The 20,168-nt window shown below is 35.6% G+C and overlaps 2 protein-coding genes across 5 annotated transcripts in view; one reads left to right on the plus strand and one right to left on the minus strand.

Annotated features, from left to right (window-relative positions):
* rhea (Talin_middle and talin-RS domain-containing protein rhea) overlaps positions 1-1,706 on the minus strand; it is a 113,640-nt gene extending 111,934 nt beyond the window's left edge. The window contains exon 1 of one of the 3 annotated variants that reach the window (XM_074179712.1): positions 1,605-1,695. In XM_074179712.1, coding sequence (XP_074035813.1) covers positions 1,605-1,667 — 63 coding nt within the window. In that variant the 5' untranslated portion in view covers positions 1,668-1,695. Of the gene's footprint in view, positions 1-1,604 lie in introns of all 3 variants that reach the window. The other 2 variants (XM_074179716.1, XM_074179717.1) reach the window with 2 other exon arrangements.
* The window catches only part of conv (insulin like growth factor binding protein acid labile subunit convoluted), a 44,482-nt gene that overhangs the window by 13,241 nt on the left and 11,073 nt on the right, over positions 1-20,168 (plus strand). The window contains exons 1-10 of one of the 2 annotated variants that reach the window (XM_023156677.2): positions 7,269-7,428; positions 11,259-11,524; positions 11,612-11,781; positions 11,832-12,187; positions 12,277-12,523; positions 15,600-15,854; positions 16,533-17,144; positions 18,982-19,165; positions 19,224-19,324; positions 19,377-19,572. In XM_023156677.2, the coding sequence (XP_023012445.2) occupies positions 7,418-7,428; positions 11,259-11,524; positions 11,612-11,781; positions 11,832-12,187; positions 12,277-12,523; positions 15,600-15,854; positions 16,533-17,144; positions 18,982-19,165; positions 19,224-19,324; positions 19,377-19,572 (2,398 nt within the window). In that variant the 5' untranslated portion in view covers positions 7,269-7,417. Of the gene's footprint in view, positions 1-7,268; positions 7,429-11,258; positions 11,525-11,611; positions 11,782-11,831; positions 12,188-12,276; positions 12,524-15,599; positions 15,855-16,532; positions 17,145-18,981; positions 19,166-19,223; positions 19,325-19,376; positions 19,573-20,168 lie in introns of those variants that run through there. The other variant, XM_074179718.1, reaches the window with a different exon arrangement.

Below are 20,168 nucleotides of genomic sequence, written 5' to 3' on the forward strand. Positions count from 1 at the left end.
TGAATTTCGCACTCTTCTGAAAATACCTGGTGTATTTTATTATGTCACATGAATTAATGATTTTATTCCGTAAATCCTCTTCACTTTGAACAGCAGTTTTGTATACCAACGCTTTAAGGTGCCCCCAGAGAAAATAATCTTAGAGATTCATTTCGGGCGAGCGAGGTGGCCATGGGTGTGGGCCTGCTCTCCCAATCCAGTGATTATGGTAATTTTCATTCAAAAATTGCCGTGCCACTACACTGAAGTGTGGTAGAGCACCATCGTGCATGTACCACATACGGAATCTTTCCATGACTGGAATTTTTACTTCAATCTCATTTAAAGCAGCTTCTCTAATTTAAACTGTTCGTACCGTTGCAGGCCTCCCAGAACAGAACAGTTTCCGTGAGCCATTCTATAACAGAAATGCATATCTGCAAGGAAGCGGCTGGACTAAAAATTTTAGTACTCACTGACACCTACGGCCTGATGACTTCGACAATAGGGAATGCTTCTCAATTTGGGATATTACAGCAAATCCAAGTTTGAACAAAATAAAGTTGAGTTTAATTCATATGAGTTTTTCAAATTCACTTCGAAAAGTATTCAAATTGATGTTTCGAATGTTGGGTTTTAATTTTTAAAGGGATTTGTCTCTAATTCACATATTGGCAACAACGCCTATATCAAGTTGAAATAATTTAAACGTTCTTAGATATTCTATTTTAAAAGAGGAAAATTATCTTTATAAATCAACAATTAAGACAAAATATAAATTATACTTCAATACCACCTCCACAAGCCACATAAACAACAGTTGTTTTGTTATTAATTCATATGGAGGAAGACAGGTTAGGTGCACAAAATGTCATATATCACAGAATGTCTCGGATCTCGGAACATGAGTAAACAGAACAGCACGCCTCTGAAATATGTCAACTTTGTTCGTCTCATACTGGTAACAGATTCATTGTCCTTCATTAGCTATAACCGATGTTGCCAAATGATGAAATAGAAACGAATCCCTTTGAATGTTGAATGCATTATTTCATTCCTCTTGTTTAAGTATTTGAATAATTAAAAAAAAGGTTGAAATGATAAGTTTAAAATGCGTTGTTTTAGAGCTCTTTTATGAAAGCTACTTGATTTTCGTCAGGAGGAACATTCCCCATTACTGGCCAAACGACACACCCACGCTCAATATCCAGAGAGATGGGATAGAATCAGAGGATGGATGCAGTCTTGCCAGGATCACCTTGGGCGACCCTGGAAAGCTGGCGATGACCAGAAAAAACCTGCGCTCAACAGTAGAATTTCTGACTGACCAATGTTAACTAACGAAACATCTCCATAATATGGGGCTAGTGGACACACCTCTATGCAGGATGTGTAAACAGAAAGATGAAACTGCCAGACATGTCCTATGCGAGTGTCCGGAGTTATCGTCAATGAGAGAGTGAGTGTTCGGCGAGTCTTAGCCTACACTTCCACTTGATTCCGTAGTGAAAATTTCGTATTATTTATGAGGGACCTCCCAGTCATCTCAATATCAATAATTTCTGTATATCATTCCCCTAAGTTTCAGGTGAACCGAGTTTTCTTATTTTTATTATTTTACTTACTTTAACTAGAGCCTCGTATGAAAGATAGTTCAAAACGTGTGGGTTGCGTATATGGAGTTCCATGATCAGTTGTATAATTAGAACACAAGATGTCTTGATTTTTTATGGATATTGAACGTAAATCACAATATCACGATCCTCAGAATTAGTTTCGATAACTGATTGTACTATCTTTTGAAAAAAATATATATCTTTTATGCTGTACGATAAGAACTCATGTTTATTTGAATTGATAATCCATTTATTATCAGGAATGAAAATTGAGTTATATTTTTTTCATTTCATCAGTTCGGACTTCCATTGTCTAATATGATATAAATTGATTTGAAATCCCAGAAAGAAACTGTGAAAAAATTGAAAAGATCAGCTGAAAAAACAATTTTATTAGTCAAAAAACTGAAATTACAATGAAATAACATACACGCATCAACAAAAAAAAAAAAAAAAAAAATTTAAATATCAACACAAGCTGAAAAAATTAAAATATTATTGACTGAAATGGAAATTAAAAATATAAAATTGAAAGATTTCAAACCAAGTTACTTCCGAACCAAGTAACTTGGTTTGGAATCTTTTTATTTTATATTTTAAATTTTTGTGAAGTAACTTCCAAACCAAGTTACTTCCAAACTGAGTAACTTGGTTCGGAATATTTCAATTTTATATTTTTAATTTTTGTGAAGTAACTTGGTATGGAATTTTTTAATTTTATATTTTTAATTTTCATTTCTTGTTAATAATTTTTTAATTTTTTCACAAAATTTTCAAATATTAAATTAAAAGAATCCGAACCAAGTTACTTGGTTTGGAAGTAACTTGGTTTGGAATCTTTTGATTTTATATTTCTAATTTTCATTTCTTGTTAAATTTTTTTTAATATTTCATGTTAATATTTTAATTTTTTTTGGTTGTTGCTTGTATATTATTTCATTGTAATTTCAGTCTTTTGCTTAATAAATTTTTTTTCAGCTAATCTTTTAAATTTTTTTTTGAAGATTCTTTCAGGGATTTCAAATCAATTTATATCATATTAGTCCGAACTAATGAAATGAAATGCACCACGAAACATTGTCAACTACCTTCAAACAAACGTATATATTTTTTTAATAATCTCTTATCACTGATTTATTTGAAAAGTGAAATGATATTTCATTCATTTGTCGTAATTAATTATGCGAATTGTGCAGTTTTTTGCATCTAGAAAATAGACAGCCGTATGGAACAGCCCATTCAGGATTAGCACGTACTCATTTAGGTCTGCAATGTCATCGACAAGTATTATTCGTAAGTGTGATATATCATCTGCCAAAATGAAAAAAAATTATTTGTAGTAGAGATAATGTGGAAAACTTCTGGACAAAAAGAAAGGTATCAACTTGAATATGAACTCTTTACAAAGTTGTATCGATCCTACAGAGTAATTTTTTTCAGATACAAACTGGAAGAAGAAATTCATCTGAAATAACTACTTTCCAAAATTTTAACAATGAATTATATAGAAATCACTTTTTTCTATTCAGTTTGTACTCGTTCATGGAATTGAAAAAATCAAATCTCAGTTTGAAGGTGATTGACAATGTTTCATGATGAATTTCATTAGTTCGGAAAACAATAGCTGAAAATAACAATTATATTAAACAAAAAAAACATGAAATGAAATTACAGTGAAATAAAATACAAGTAAAAAATAGGACAATCAAACAAAAAATAAAAAATTAAGAGATTCCAAGCCGATTTGCTTCACGACGTTTCGATTTTTAGTATTCACAATCGTCTTTGGTTTAAATAAGATAAGTTGTAGTCGTAAACTTAGTTGACGTATATTTTAGGCCCACATGTGGAACGACTGAGTATGAGGATTTTCCTCACACACTTGATCTTCGCCATTTCACGAAATATTAATGTATATAGAGCATTTTATTAAAACAATCATAAAAATAAAATAAAAACAATAATAAAAATTAATTGGCGCTCCGGGGCGACTTCATTGATTCCAGTGGCGCATTTGCTTTTTCAGCTGCAGGAAAACCCGGAAAAACCTGCAGCACCACATCATCTGAAGATCTTGATCCAACAATGTCCTCTCTCTTATAAAACAAAATGTAAGGTGTCTCCAGAGGCTCCAATAAATTTAATGCATCGCCAGAACACTTCGTGACACGACTATCGTCAAACTTAAACCAGTCCGTTTCGTCTTTGACCAAAGCGTAATAATGAACAATGTATTGTAACATAATAATTAAAAAAAATCCTCATTATTGTTATTATTATAACTTTTTCTCCGTTGGATGGACTATTCTATACAATTCAGTCTTGGAAATACCAAGGGTGAGCATCCTGTACATGATATACTTAAAATAATAATATTCAATTACTTTTTGTTCGTTACTTTCATTTTGTTGTTGTTATTGAAAATTTCGTCAAATTGATTTGTTACAAGGAGAATTTACTCTCACCCTTTTCGAATATTTCAGACGCCAAGCTCCCATTGGTGGAAAACTTCAAGGAAAGATGATAGTTCTATTTACTTTATTTATGGATGTTTTCGTAGAGTTTGGACAATAAAATTTGTCATACCAAGAAAAGATGATACATGAGAAAAATATCAGTTTAGATACTGAGAAAAATATAGAGAACTGATGCTGAATTCCAATTCAGATTCTAACGGTCAAGAAAATGTATTACATAAATACTCGAACGGTCTTGAAAATATTTCAATTGATTTTTGACTCCACAAGTCAGAATTTAGAGTTCACTGCCAAATCTTTATTAATTTGTCCGAAAATATATACAAACTGATCACATGTATGAATTTCTAAATATCTTACTAAATGACAAAATGGGAGAAAAATCGAACAGTTTGATCTTCCTCTTGAAGATGATCACCTGGTGATCGAAACACGTGTCGAGGTGTTGAAATAACGGTTTGGTGTTGTGAAAAAACTCCAGTAATAAACATTTTTAGAAAACTGCTGCATGTTGAGTTTTTCGATCGATTGTCACAAATCCCTTTCCAAGTTGGGTTCCAAGTGAGATGTTTTGCTCTCTGTGATACAGACTATGAATGCCGTCCAGCGAATATAACAGGTTTCTCTTCCCGATGTGGTCATTGCTAGGTCGTTCCAGATCTACTTCTTTGTCTAGGTCTAGGAGTGACCACAGAATAGGCATACTACCCCACCCTGAGGGGAGCCCCTGGTGAACCTGAACCTAATGGCCTCATCTTGAAGAGCGTAGTTAGATGAAAATACTTTGAATTCAAACAGCTGTATATTGAACTAATTTATAAGCAGCTTCGTGGAACAGTTGGGGATCGAGTACCAATAGTCGACGATTCAAATATATCTGCCAATATTCTGTAGGAATTGAATAACATAACAAAAATAGGAAATAGTTATGAACGCTTCTTTTAGGTTGCTTCTTGTCATGAAATTTGTTCTCATTTTAAACATTTTCTGGCATAAGTCATAGAAACATGTTCTTCCTTACGAATCAGTAGATAGTTGTCCTGAAAATCTAGAGAAGAAAATTGGATTGGATAATTTAGGAAACACTTGCTACATGAATAGCATTTTACAAGTGTTGTTCATGACGAAGAATTTCAAGAACGAAGTTTTTATGATGAACGAGAACGGGAATGTTTCCTACTTATTCATCAAACTCAAACACCTGTTCATGCAGCTGCAGTTTCGTAAGAAGGTATCATCTTTCCCTCCAACCGATTTCCTGGAGTCTTTGAAGTCCACTAGATACTCGTTATGACAACAAGAGGATTGTTCCGAATTCTTGGGGTTCTTGTTGAATACTCTTCGTGAGCAAAACAATAGCAAAATCAATACTCCTGACCGCTCTGGACTGAATGACTCCGTACAGCCCATCTCGTCTTGTGTTTGTAAATCTTTTGCTGGAAAAATCCTCACTTTTTTACTTTGTGGTAAATGTTCAAGAAGTACCGAATTTCTGGAACTTCATCTAGCTTTTCCTAATATGAGTAATAATCAGTCCGTGCAAAGCTTATTGTTAAATCATCTGAAAATGGAATTTTCGACTGTATTGTCAAACAGGCGCCAAACTAACTGACTGTTATAAGGAAACAAGTATAGCTGAGGCACCAGTCAATCTAATAATAACACTGATGATTTTCAAACAAGACTCAACCTCTAACGGAAGCAAGAAACTCTTTGGAAGGTTCGAAATAGATGAACATTTCAACCTAGCAGACCACTATTATAATATTCATGCAGTCATTGTTCACTGTGGTTCTGGCGTTGAATTTGGTCATTATTACGCCTTGGTCAAAGAAGAAACGGACTGGTTTAAGTTTGACGATAGTCGTGTCACGAAGTGTTCTGGCGATGCATTGAATTTATTGGAGCCTCTGGAGACACCCTTCATTTTGTTTTATAAGAGAGAGGACATTGTTAGATCAAGATCTTCAGATGATGTGGTGCTGCAGGTTTTTCCGGGTTTTCCTGCAGCTTAAAAAGCAAATGCGCCACTGGAATCAATGAAGTCGCCCCGGAGCGCCAATTAATTTTTATTGTTGTTTTTATTTTATTTTTATCGTTGTTTAAATAAAAGTGAAAAGTCATAGAAAAAATAAAGTATCTTACGCACAAGAAGTTTAGTCTCACTAGTAACGGTCATATTCCTTTCTTGTTGAATAATACATTAAATTCTCATTTCGAACTTATCACACTCAGAAACAATAAAAGTCTTTTGCGAAGACTTCTGCTTACTCCATCAAAGAAACATCTGTTAAAAATCGAAGAGTACAAAATCTGGGCTGCTGGACCATGGTCGAATGGAACCAGCAGTACCAAACGTTTTGGCAGATATGATCAGTGGCATGTGTGTTGACTGAGAAGACAAAGGTTATATCTCGAAATCAACGCACATACAACTGATGATGTCTGTCGCAGTAACACGCGAAACGCTTGGCACTTCAGGTTCCATTCGACCAAGGCCTTTCAGCCTGGATTTTGTTCTCTTCAATCGTGACTCAGGCCATGTTTTCATATATCTTTTGTTCTTAGAGGTTAGGAAAATATAAGATACTTATTGAAAACTACTAGTCTAATAAAGCTTTCAAAGATGAAGAATTGGCCTAAATTTCAAATTTATTCACTCAGGTAGAAGATGTAAGTTTAGTAAAATGGAAACATCTATAAATGACATCTGTTCAGTAATAGATGCAATAACCATTTTCATCAATCACCAGTTTTGGTTACTTTGTCTATATTGACATGACATATTTTTGAATTGTCTATATTTGAACATACCGAATTGAAATGACACTCTCATCACCAAGGTTTGATTTCTAATTCCCTTTTAATGAATGATTACATTTTTAATTTCCTAATTTTTTTGCGCCATCTACCATGCGATAAGTACACTTTCAGTTGAAGTTTCTCGCATAATTCAAAAGATGGCAGCATCATGTTCAATTCGAACCAAGTTTTTCAAATTTGAAATGTGTCGATGACCCGTATAATTAGGAAGTTTGTCTTATTATATTTTTACTACTGTATCCTATTGAAAATATTCCCAATATAGCCCACAACTCATGAATGATGGGTGCGTGTAAAATGAAGAAAAAAAAGAAACATTAAAATCAAATTTGAAGATTAGAAAGTAGGGAATTCTGCCATCTAGCAGCTCACCTTGATGAAAGTGAAAACTGACTCAGTATACCTCGCGATATGACAAATACAAGAAGTTAGTTACATTTGACAATGAATTCTATTATGTTTTCATGTGATCTCAAGATATAATTCAAAGCGTATTAAAGTGTTACAGCTGTTTATAATTCAATGACAAAAAGGTAAGAATTTTTTGAAGTATATTTTGAGAAAATAATAATAACAATAATCATGAAGTGGTCCAGTTTAGGCAAATATAAATTTCTTTGAATTGGGATTCTCTGTTCATAAAATGAAAATGAGCGATTGTCATTGAAACGCAAATGACCAAAATGATCATAAAAAATATTAGAGAGAAAATTAAAAACAAGTTTTTGAATACTGTGCATAGACTTCCGTATGCAACTTCAATATCCTTGACTATTATCATTTTCAATAACCGCTTTCAATATCCTAATTGTACATTCACTGAGTGAAATAAATTTCGATATTGATTGCTCCATTTTTGAAGAGAAAATGTTGAAAATCGTATTTTGGCTTTAGAAAACAACCATTGATTTGAACATCTTTGTTATTGTTAATGTTAACGAAAATTGTGGTAAAGTATTCACATTTTACAACTACTCGTGTTAGCCAATTTTTCAAATTGAACCACTACTTATGCCTGTAACATGAGAAGACGAGTAATCCCAAATTATAAGATATATTGAAATGTTGGTGAAACAACTATAGATACAAAAGGTACATAAACCTATCCATCATATTTCAATCAAAATCTAATTTACATTCAAGAAGCGAACATTACGGAAACGATGCCTTTTTAGATGTTTCATTCACCCCGAGTGGCGAAATTTTGGCTCTCTTATCGTTATTTTCTCATTAGGAATTTACTATCGGCAAACAATTCAAAATCAAAGGATGTAGTTCAGAGGTTTTATTAGGAAGGTTAGGAATCATATGTAGATTTCTATTATTGACTGTGTTTACTTCGTATGGAAACGCACCATTTTATAATTTGTTTCTTCGAAATCATGACTTTGAAACTCGAAATTTCGATGTCAATCTCAAAATTTCGAGTGTTTAAGTTGAAATTTACAAGAAACAAATAATAAAAATATATGTCACTTTTGCGCATCCCTAGCACCGAACACATTTGCGAAATTGTTAAATTCTAATTACTTTTATTGGAAGTAGGAGGATTCTTGTTTTGAAATTGGCATTTGATTATGCAATTTTCATTTACATGCTTCACTCAGTCATTAATGTTTATATAAAATGGAGTGGCGAATTTTTGAAAAAAATAATATATCGGCTCCTGATTGGGCGAGGACATTCTTTTTTCAAATGTGTGTTTTCTGTTAGTTATAAGAATATGTTGAAGACAAATCGATATTTTGAAAATTCGTGAAGTTATATGCAAAAAAATCATGCTCTGGATATTCACACTGTCGCAATATTCCCTTTTTGAAGGTTGTAAAATTTCAACGAAACATTTTGCTCGTTATTTGCAAATATTCACAATATTTCGCAAAAATAGTGGTCTTTCCACATTTTTTTTATAATAAAAGAGGAGGAAAACATATTCATGACATGGCCAAACAACATTTTCGTGTATGAATCTCCAGCTTCCTGAAAAAACGTTCCCTGCAAGTGGTCGTCGATGGATATATCTCGAATACCTTCACCATCAACGCTGGTGTTCCCCAAGGATCCATATTGTCTCCAACCCTCTTTTAATTGTATATCAACGACTCATTGGAAAAACCAAGAACCCAATATATTGCTTTGCTGACGACAGCACACTTGTCTCGTCATTCCATTTGGATTCCAGGACATCGGCTGGGGATTCAAATCTTCACCGGCAGTAGAATGTTTCCGAACTGAATATAATAATGTAATGACAGACAATTTCGCTCTCTGCTTCGATAAGTTTGTTGGGGGGTTAAAATGGATATCAATATGTCTTGGCACAATCATGTCGCTGGAATTGCAAAGGTTGCTTCTTAATAGCTTGGAACACTGTTCCGAACCAGAAAACTGTACACACCTCAGCAACTTTTGATGCTTTATAAAGCTCAGATCAGACCTTCTTTGGAGTATTGTTCTCACATATGGAACTCTGCCCCTAAGCATACCCTGAAATGATGGAGATTTGTGTCTTTTTCATAGATACTTTCACGGGAAGTGTTCAAGTGATTTGGCACATTCGATTCTACCAAGAGCGGAACATATCAGAAATACACGACGGACTGTGACTGCTCATTGTTTTGAGGTTCAACTCAGTACACCTCGAACTTCACTGTTTGAAAACTCTTTCATTTGGAGAACTGCGTTCATGTGGAATAAACTTGCTGACGTCTTTCCAAATGGATTCAAAATCCAGCTTTTCAAATCCAATGTGAATCGCTATTTTCGCATAGGCACCGATCTTAGAGCACCCTAAGGGTTTCCTGTAGTACTTGTATTTTGCCCTTGAAAAAATATCAGCCACATAAGAGTGAATTTCGTGAAATGAAAACTAATAGAAAATTTCGCCATTTTAAATTTTAATTTGCTTATATCTAGCCAAGTTTTGATCGGATCCAGATTTAAAACTTCGCAAAATAACTGTCTTGTTAAGGTTAAAAACCGTCTCTTTTGTTATATCCGTATTTTCCATTATTCAACAATTTTCCCAATGTTTAAATGTAATAAGTTGGATATGTTATTTTTCGCTAAATATGGACTACCAAAACAGATGGGTTTTCGTAGGAAAAGGGAACCTTTATCAGCTTTCAGTAATAATTTTAGGTCAACGAGAGCGAAGCCAATCAAAGAAAAAGTCGTTAAATTAACTCCTCAATGTTCAAGAAATCTGATATTTTAGAACTTTTTAAGGGTCGAAAATATATTATTCAGTATGTGTACTCCATTTAGAATAACTGTCAATAAGCACTTAAAAGTATAATAAATATCGAAATTTATTTTATGAGTTCAAAGGTTTAACGACATGGTAAAATTAAGGCATCCGTCTGGGATACCTCTTATTCGAGACAGAGAAAATATCAAAATAACCCGTGCAGTGACATCTATATATCAGTAGCAGGCTTACGACATTAGAAATATCGGAGACCAATCGGGAATTCTTGCGGACTTATTCGCTGGACATGTACAGGACGTTAAGAGTACCAGTCTTGGAAACAATTTCAGACTTTCTGATTGGTCGGAATTTTTATGAGATTATTTGAATTACATCCCCTAACAGAGTTAAGGTGGAAGGTTTTTTGGGAGAATTAAGGCAGTCAGTCATACGCGGACCACAGGGTCGTTTGGGGGCTTTTGGCCGGGGCGGTTGGCCTCTTTGTGGAGGTTGCTGGGAGGGCTGTTGAGAGGACTGGGGTGCTGGGTGTTTTGAGACACTGGGTCGCGAGGGGATTTCAGTAGTGATGTATATTCGCGGTTTATTTGACTAGCTGACTTGAGGTAAAAAATCAGGAGCGTACGAAGTCAGAAGTAGGCCAGTTGAATTCCCTGTAGAGTTTTGGAAAATACTCGAATAGAGTGAAATACGGTTTCGAGAAGTGATCTCGATATTTGGGAGTTATTCGCGGTTCATTTGGCTAGCCTACTCGAGGTAAAAAGTCAGGAGTGTACGTACTCAAAAGAAGGTCGGTTGGACTTCCTACGAAGTTCTGAGTGGATTCTGGACGAACTGAAATACGAGGTAGTTCAGGGCACCGTTTTGCGAAGTGTGTCTGGATTGATAAATATTCGCGGTTTAGTTGAATTGAGGTAAAGGCAGTCGTGCGCGGAGATTTGGTGAATCCAGTTGAATTTCCTACAATAGCTGGAAATTCTAGAAGAAGTTTCAGAGTGAATTGAAATATGGAAACTATTATACTTAACACATCATTTTTGATGATATCATCTACTCCATAGGTTGAATCCTGCTATTAATTATAGTCAAAATCGTCCCCTTTTCGAATAACTCGCCTGGGTTTCTCATTCAACCTAACTTTATAATTTTTTTCAGATTAAATAAAACCATGAAACTCCACATACCACTCCTGATTCTGTCACTCCATCTCACTGTAGCCGAATATATTCCACCCGGCCCCTTCTATAGATGCCCAAAGGAAAAGCTGCTCCTGTACCCCTGCACGTGCGACTCTGAATCCGATAACGGGATAACAGTTAGCTGTAACAACACCAACCTAGCTAGTATGAGCATCGGACTCAACAATCTGGCAACTTTCAGGCTACCAATCGAAAAGCTAACAATTTACAAGTGTCATATCGGTGAGCAAGCCTTTGGAAAAACATAGGCGTTACAAAATTTGTTTTCATGGGGTTAGTACGCGGGAAAATAATTTCATCTGATTACAGGTAGACTGTACGGCAGCCTTCTCTACAAGCTCAATCTTAAAGTGTTGCATGTAGAAGATACTCCTGTAGAAATAATCGAAGAACACACTTTTCTGGGGGTGAATAACACGTTGAACGAATTCCATCTGAAAAATGCTTCATTGAAAGAGTTTCCAACCCTTGCGTTCAAGGTAGAAATAAAAAAAGTGTTCCAAAAAACTTTTCCTTATTGAAAGTTTAGATTTTAGGTAATTTGACAGTTCTCAACTTGGACGGACACAAGATGGCGGAATTGCCCAAAGATGCATTTGCAGGAAGTAACATGACAGGTACTCTGTTTAGACTTCATATTACAAATGGAAATCTGTCAACGCCGCCCCCAGAAAGTTTACAGCCGCTGAGGAGGCTTAAAAAGCTAGACCTTCATGGTAATCGAATCAAAGACTTGAAAAGGAACCAATTCAAGGGGCTAAGGGATGTAGAAATGTTGGATCTGAGTTTCAACGAGATTCCAAAAATTGATGGATCTCATCTGTCAGATTTGACCAAATTGTCGTTCCTCAATGTTTCGAATAATAAACTTAAAGAAATCACCAGGTGAATAAAGATTACTACTCTACACGGTATTGAAATTGAACCAATCAATAGTTCAATAGAGGTTTTTTAATATTATTATTTATTTCAAGGGGAGCATTCGCTAGAAACACGGTTTTGAAAGTTCTCAACGTGTCTTTCAATCAAATCAAGAAACTTGATCAGAATTCTTTCAGAGGAATGAGGTTTCTGCGGAGACTGTACCTTTCAGATAATGTTATTTCTGATATCGGTAGGGGCACTTTCGAATCTTTGAAGAGGATAGGAACCATCGATCTGGCCAGAAATTTACTTAAAAAAATAGATTATCAGATGTTTTACCAGCTTAATTTTATAGAGGTAAGTCGAAAATATGACAATTTGTGTATTGTTGTTATTTCTGTGATTTCTTTATAAATAAGTGTCATTCTTGTTGAGGAACCAACACTACAATCCCTAATATTCCTATTTGTCTGATTACTAGAACACATTTAAGTCACCTATAATAAAATAAGCTGTCTGTTCAAGAAACAAGGTGAATTTTAATTTTTCTCAAAAAATATTCATTTGATCATCAATTTCCATTTCGTCTCCTTCAAAGTAGTCCCCTTCAGATATGATAAACGTGTAGCAGCGTTTTTTCTAATCCTCGAAGCAGTCTTGATGTGCACTTTTAGGTATAGTCGAAGTAACCTTTATTGTGAATACTTGAAGCTATCGGCATCTCAAAGGTCAAAAAAACCAATACAGAGAAATAATTCCGCTGCGAACTAGTCCACGTGGACTGAAGAATTGGTGGTTCGTATTGGATAATTTTTCCTAAACGAGTTTTATGATTGACTGAAGTGTCATAAAATTAAATTTGAAGTCATGTTACGGTGACGAATAGAATGTGGGGATGAGTATCGCTGTTGTGTCTTCAATGTTCAGTTCAGTAACTGATCGCGATTTGAGTGTTGAAATTCGACATTGGTGCAGTTATAATTACTTAAAATTTTTCTGTTTAAAATGTGGCGTCCTTGGACAAGTACTAATAGTGATAACGATTGTGATAACAACGCAGACTTTTTCCTGTGTAGTGATTCCAATAGTGATGGTGAACAATGCGAAAAAGGGATACCAGTGAATAAGATTCGGATGCATTTGAATATTGAAACACATAGAGTATGTTTCAATGTATATAAGAATTTACATCTCAAGTTTGGTTTCGAGGGAAACAAACTATTACAAGTAACATCAGATTTGACCGAAATTCCTTTCTCAACTGTACTTAAAATAGTCAAAAACAAACCTTATGAACGCAAGACGCATTGTGATGTTCATCTAATAAAATCATAAAAAACAATATATGACTGTTACAATAGCATTGAGATTCCTACAACTTAAATCATAAGGAAGAAATTGAATACTTTCGGCCATAACGTGAGCTGCTGTGACAAAACTCTTCAGAATTGAATAAAGAAACTAGGATTTATATTCAAAATAATAAACAAACGTCAAGCAGTTATGGAAAGCATAAGAATAGTGGAATTGCATAACAAATACTTAGAATAAATAACTGAATATAGACAAGAACAATGGCAAATGATTATTGAATAAAAAGATGAGTTAGCTCCCTAACTATATTATTAAAGGGGGACTGTTGGTTGCACTATACCGTTTACTTGAGTTCTCTCAGCGACTCGGCTTTCATCTCCTCAATCTTCGCAAAATGACGGTGGCGGAAGTTTTGATTAAGATGTTGTTTTTGGCTTAGTGAGCAAGCGTATCATCGTGCATTATGTTATTTTACAACACCAGCCGTTTTTTTTCGTATTGCTTCTCGCAAGCGGCGCATAATACTGTTGTAAATTATGCCAGAAAGGAAATAACGCCGGGCTCCACTGAAAACCATAAACCAAATGTGACGTAGATAAGAGCGCGGGAATGCCCAATGTTCCCTGTCGCTCTAGAAGCAGCAAAGAACTTCGGCGAAAATTCTAGGATGTTTCATTGCGATATTTAAACGCTGACTGCAAGCGTATTGGGACAGTCAAGTACACAGTGAAGTGGACGTTACAGTGCGGTACGCGAAGTGATCTAGTAAGGCGATAGACATTCAAATAATAGTTGAAATTTTCAGTTGAAGTGTTTGTTGTGTTTCAAGTGAAATAAAGTTTGATTATTCAGTGTAGTCAATTATTGGTGAACCTATGGGCAAAAACGTAACAATACTTGTTATCGACCCTACGACCATGTGGCAAGAACTCCTGATGCATTACGCTATGGTAATAGAAGAAAACAGTGAGCAAAACCTTGGAATTTGATCGAACTGTGCGTACTTTTTTTGGTCTTGGCTCTCCTGGGCTCTTATATTGGGACGATTGAACTTTAGTTTCGATGTCATGATTCTTCACCAGTTATGACTCTCTCAAACAAATCTGAATCTCCGTTGACGACATTCAACAGGTCCTGAGCAATGCTCACGTGACGGTTCAATTGTCAAAATTCAGCAATTTTGGAATGAACTTCACTACCACACGTCTCTTTCCCAAAATTTCTGAAAGATTGTATGACATGCGCCAACCGAAATGCAACTTCTCTAATAGTAATTCCGCGATTCTCCGTAACGATTTTCAACATTTCCATCAGTTGTTGATGTGCTGGAGAGTCTAGGACGATCGTCGTCATTCACATCTCGACCTTCTGTGAAAATCTTGTACTTCTTGTGAAGTAAACATTTTTCTCACTCAGAGTACATTAAATTTGATGCAATTTCTTTGATCCGTTATTTTGGATAGTATAAAATCGCCGAAGACGTAAATCTTTTATGCTTCGCACCAACAAACTGAACATGCTGAAAACACAGCTGTTACTGTGAACATATGTTTGAGACGAGTATACCAACACAAAAAATTTTAAAAAAATCGCTAATCGAATGCATGTTGTCCGCGAAATTTGAAGATCACCTTATTTTTTGAACAGCTCACGTACATTGTTATTCCTGTAAATCGTTATAACTTTTCACCAACTTAATTTTATATGGTAGGGGTAATACTTTGATTTTTTTGTGCGGTGCCTAATGGACGAAAATAGTTATTTCTGTCTGGAACAATGATTCGATGTGGATAAATTTCTGGGTTTATAGAATTGGTTCTAGGAAGGTAACTTATAAATATATTCTTCCCCGATTGGCGTTGAACATCAATTTTATTGATGCTTTCAGGGATTTCTAATCATTTTATATCATGTTAGACAAATGGAGTCGGAACTAATGAAATTCATCATGAAACATTGTCAACCACCTTCAACCAAACATCAATTCAAGTGACATTTATTGATCATAGAAGTGACATTTTCAACGGCTAGACATTTAAATGATTATCATCAACAAATAATTATTTCAATGGATTTTCATGTTTTAACTTTTAACAAAATTTTCATATTTTTTTTCCAGATATTAGACGTTTCGGAAAACCAAATAACCGAAATACAAAAGTTAGCTTTCAAGGATATTTTCTTGGCCAGAATAATTTTATCTAAAAATAAAATAAATAAGATCGAAAACGGGGCATTTGAAAATTGTGCGAACATAACCTTCCTGGACTTGTCATTCAATCAACTGGCTAACCTTCCCAAGAATGCTTTCGATGAAACTACCTATGCCACTGAGTTGCAGCTATCTCATAATTTCTTCAGTAATTTATCGCAGGTAAAGTAATAATAATTGACTAACAAATTAATTGATAATCAAAACCAATTAAAAAATTCTTTGAAATATTTTTTGGTTGATACTTGTGTGTCTTTGTATTTTTTAGAAAACAAGATCCAATTGAAATTATTGAATGGTAAGTAACTATTCGTCTTCCACTTCAAAAAGTGGAAAAAAGTAGGATATTAATCAGATCAATATTTTTGGTGAAATAAAATAGAAGCACAAGCCATGATTCACAGACATAATCATATATGATTTCCCTACAATTTGTAGTATTCAATAACAAGTTTCAGAGACTTGACTGATCAACTTTCAGGTAGTAATTTTTGTGAAAAATTGAATTTCAGAAAACAAATTACTATCTATAATACTTACATGGTAGATATTGAAATCATCCTTTCATGAAAACTATAAAAACAACTACAACTACTGGACTTTCAAGAATCAGGAGAAGCATTACTAAAAATACGTTAATTTAAATCAAGCTTTCAGAACTAGCGATCAGAACACTATTCAGGAATCAGTTTTCACATGACAAACACGCTTTGTAAAGCAATCATGACTTCTAGAGTTACACTAAAACAAAACTTTCCTCTATGATTGACTGGAAGACCATCCTCTATATTTAATTTTCCAGATTTTCGAAAATAATATTATACTGGATTTATTTTTCAGATTCCTCTACACAACATGACAGGAATCAAAATCCTCAACGTCTCCCACAACTTCATAACCACCATCCCGAGAAAAACTTTCCCCAAACTCTACGAACTCCACACCATAGACTTATCGTACAACAACCTCACCGATATCTTCAACGCTGTCTTCCAAACACTCTTCTCCTTGAGATTCATTGATATGAGCCACAACAACCTCGTTACCATTAAACCGGGAGCATTCGGATCTCTTCCAACGCTTCTAGAGCTGGATTTGAGCTACAACAACTTGGAAAGTGTAGCAAAAAGTGCTTTTGCGAGAATTTCTGGTGCTAGGAAACTGACGCTCAGAGGCAACAAGCTGAAGGACCTGTTCCAGCTTCCAATTTCTGTGTCTCACTTGGATCTGTCTCACAACGAGTTCGAGAGATTTCCACCAGAAGCATGGCCTAGTATGAATTCTTTGCTGAGTTTGGACCTGAGCCACAACCATTTTGGAGACAATTTGGGTCAAGGGAACTTCGCCAACCTACTTACGCTGCAGAGGCTCAATTTGAATTATAATGGTGTTCAGCATCCTCCTTGGGTGCCCTTGAGTGATCTCACTTCCCTGCAGTATTTGTATTTAGAGGTGAGTACATTCACTAGGAGTCTTACTGGAAGGGTTGGCTGTTCTTGTTCATCTTTCACTACCTGAAACAATGTGCATAGTGTTTTTGGCGAGTGCATTGGCTTAGGATGTGGGAGTTAAGCAAACCGGCCATCGGATGTCTGCTTCCACGTAGCCCCGCTGAATACGGGAATGACAGAATCACTTGTGGTTCTGTTATTCCCTAACTGAATGGCATTTCGACGATGGGTTAATCCTAAGGTGTGTGTATGAGGATGAACGACACTGTGTCTATCAGCTGTCTCTATGGAACCTTCGAGATACCAGGCGCCCTCTCGTCGTAGCATCGCTTTGTCACGGTAATGCGGGGCTCTGTCGTGATTGATCTTCTTTTCCTAGCTACTCGTGAGACTTTTATGGACAGAGTAAACTTAAAAATTCTTTTTGACGCTGAGTCTACGTAGGAGATGGATATCGAACTGACTTCCGCGTAAATTTTGATCAGGAGCGAGAGCTTTTCAATTCTCCAACTCCTGATCCAATGTCTGAACCTTAACAAAATGTTTGGTGGTGAGCGGGGTACATTATGAGACCGCCTTGCACCAAATTCTTGAGCGGCGTACGCAGAATCTGTCTCAAGCAGAGGAACAAACCTCCCATGAGCAGGTTAGCAAACTTTTGCGCTGGTGATGATTCACCAAAACCAGAGGCGAAAAAGTCCTGCAAGATTGAATATAAGGCATCGTCAGGTGTAGCTGACGTGCAAAAACCCTCATATGGGAAGGTTGTCGTGAGTATCAAGGTGGGAATCTTGCACCTTGACTACTCAACTACCTCATTAATGATAAAACAGTAGAGCATATACTTTTCGTCTGCCCCGCTGGGGGCCGAATCAGGTTTTTAGAGTTCGGCAGAGCCGAAATCTTGCCATCTGACCTGAAAGACCACTCACCATACAAACTAATGGGCTTCGTTAAGAAGATAGGTTTATTTGGTCGAGTGTGAATAAGTGTGGTGCTTGCGGGTTGCAGTGGAGGATCGAATAGACCCACTCACTTTGAACCTAACCTTAACCTACTGGAAGGGATAGAAGTCAGTTATAACAATGATAATAAACTATTTCATTAGTAAGACTTTTTCTTGTGTAGTCGTAGGTGTTGTCAAAGTCAGCCTGATTTTTGCCTTAGAGTCATGGATAATTGTACGTTTCAGATGCCCTCCATCCAGAGAAGCTGTGGCAGACATTCGAACGATGTTATACTCCACAGATAATGGCATCAATAGGTCTTTCAAACGAAAGGAAAATTTCGATGAAATCTAAAACATACTTTGTTTTATTTAAATTTGTAGATAGGAAGCGCCTAACGAAAGACCATATAGTACGTATATGTATTTGAAAAGTGATTATGTTGAATGAAAAAATAATATACTACCAAAATCAATGAAAAAGCTGATTTCCTCATAAAGAGGAAGCTCTATACCTCAGTTGAATGAAAATAAAGGTTAGTACTACTGAAGCCAGCGATAATTCGTCCTCTGCAGAAGCCACAAGTGCAATGATCAATACTAATGTCATCTGAGATCAGAGAATCAGTCCCCCCGGAATCTAATTAGCTTCCTCAGAAGTCGCATATCTGCAGGCTCAACTAGATAATAATTATGTAAAATAACCTTGAAGGTCACAGTACCGAAAGGCGCAGAATCATCAACATATACCTACTGCAATCAATTCAAGAAAGGAATCTTCTTTTTCTCTGGTGTCCACTTGGTTTATATTAGTACGACTGTCTAGTTGTCACAGGAAATTTGGAGCAACAAATATTAGAACTCTCTCAATGACCCATTGTATCTTTTTCAGGGAAACAATTTGACAAAACTGGAAAGGAATGCATTTGGAAAACTTCCAGTAATCTTTGAATTGAATTTGGCCAATAACAACATCAGCAACATAACTTCAAGAGCGTTCGAAGGGCTTCTTCAGATTCTTGTTCTCAATTTGACAAATAACAATCTCAAATACATCCCGACTGGAGCATTCCAAGGTAGGAAAATAATAAAATTTATGATTTAATCGCAATACTATTTTACCATAATTTTTAGGTTTGGTAGCTCTTCAGAATTTGGATCTTTCCCACAACAAAATAGTGAAAATGGACAACAAAACTCATGGAGTGCTTGATGACTGCCTATCTCTGGAAAAGGTACATATCTGTAGTAGCAAAAGAAAGCTTGGAAATATGATCTGAGTTTTAGGTTGACTTGAGTCACAACAAGATCAGTTTTCTATCCAGAAAATTTTTCCCCAGCAATCCTTATATCCCGTACAAACTGAGGGATGTCGATCTTTCCTATAACTTGATGCCAGTGTTAACCGCTGACCTAACAGTTGGAACCTCAAAGGTTGAGAGGTTGAATCTATCCAATAATGCTATTGCTGATATCAGAACTGGTGAGTTCTGTAATATATACACATCGCCAAAATTCTTGGACCCCCTTATGTTTGTCTAAATGAGACACTATTATCATAAGTCAAGAAGTGTATTACAAAGTACATTTAATTTGGTTATGTAGCCATTGCGAATTGGCTGAATTTAATTTTGACTGAACAAAAAAAAAATACAAACGAAAAATAGTGCATAATAAAATGATTACCAGAATTTGAAATGTAGAAGAAAACCATTGTAGAGCATAATCAAAAATGCATTAATATTCGGTGTGTCCTCCCCTATTCTGAAGTAAGGTGTTAACTCTCCTGTGCATGGAAACAATAAGGCCGTTATTGGTATTCATTGGGATATTGTTCAATTCTTCTTGTGCCGCGAGTGTGAATTCCGGGAGGGTGCTAGAATGAATAATTCTGTTTGAGATTGCTCATTTACCGAAATTCCACATGTGCTCAATGGGATTCATGTCTGGTGAATTTGCTGGCCACGGTAATATTCTCAATCTCATAGTATCTGGAATGGGAATAAGCTGCGTACGACGACCATGCATTATGCCTCCCCAAAACATTATTGGTATGGGTGTTACAGAAGTTACCTCATT

Source organism: Leptinotarsa decemlineata, unplaced genomic scaffold (genome assembly GCF_025532065.1).
Source record: "Leptinotarsa decemlineata unplaced genomic scaffold, Ldec_3_MD MMD2_tig00026282_RagTag_RagTag, whole genome shotgun sequence".
In the NCBI taxonomy this organism is placed as follows: Eukaryota; Metazoa; Arthropoda; class Insecta; order Coleoptera; family Chrysomelidae; genus Leptinotarsa; species Leptinotarsa decemlineata.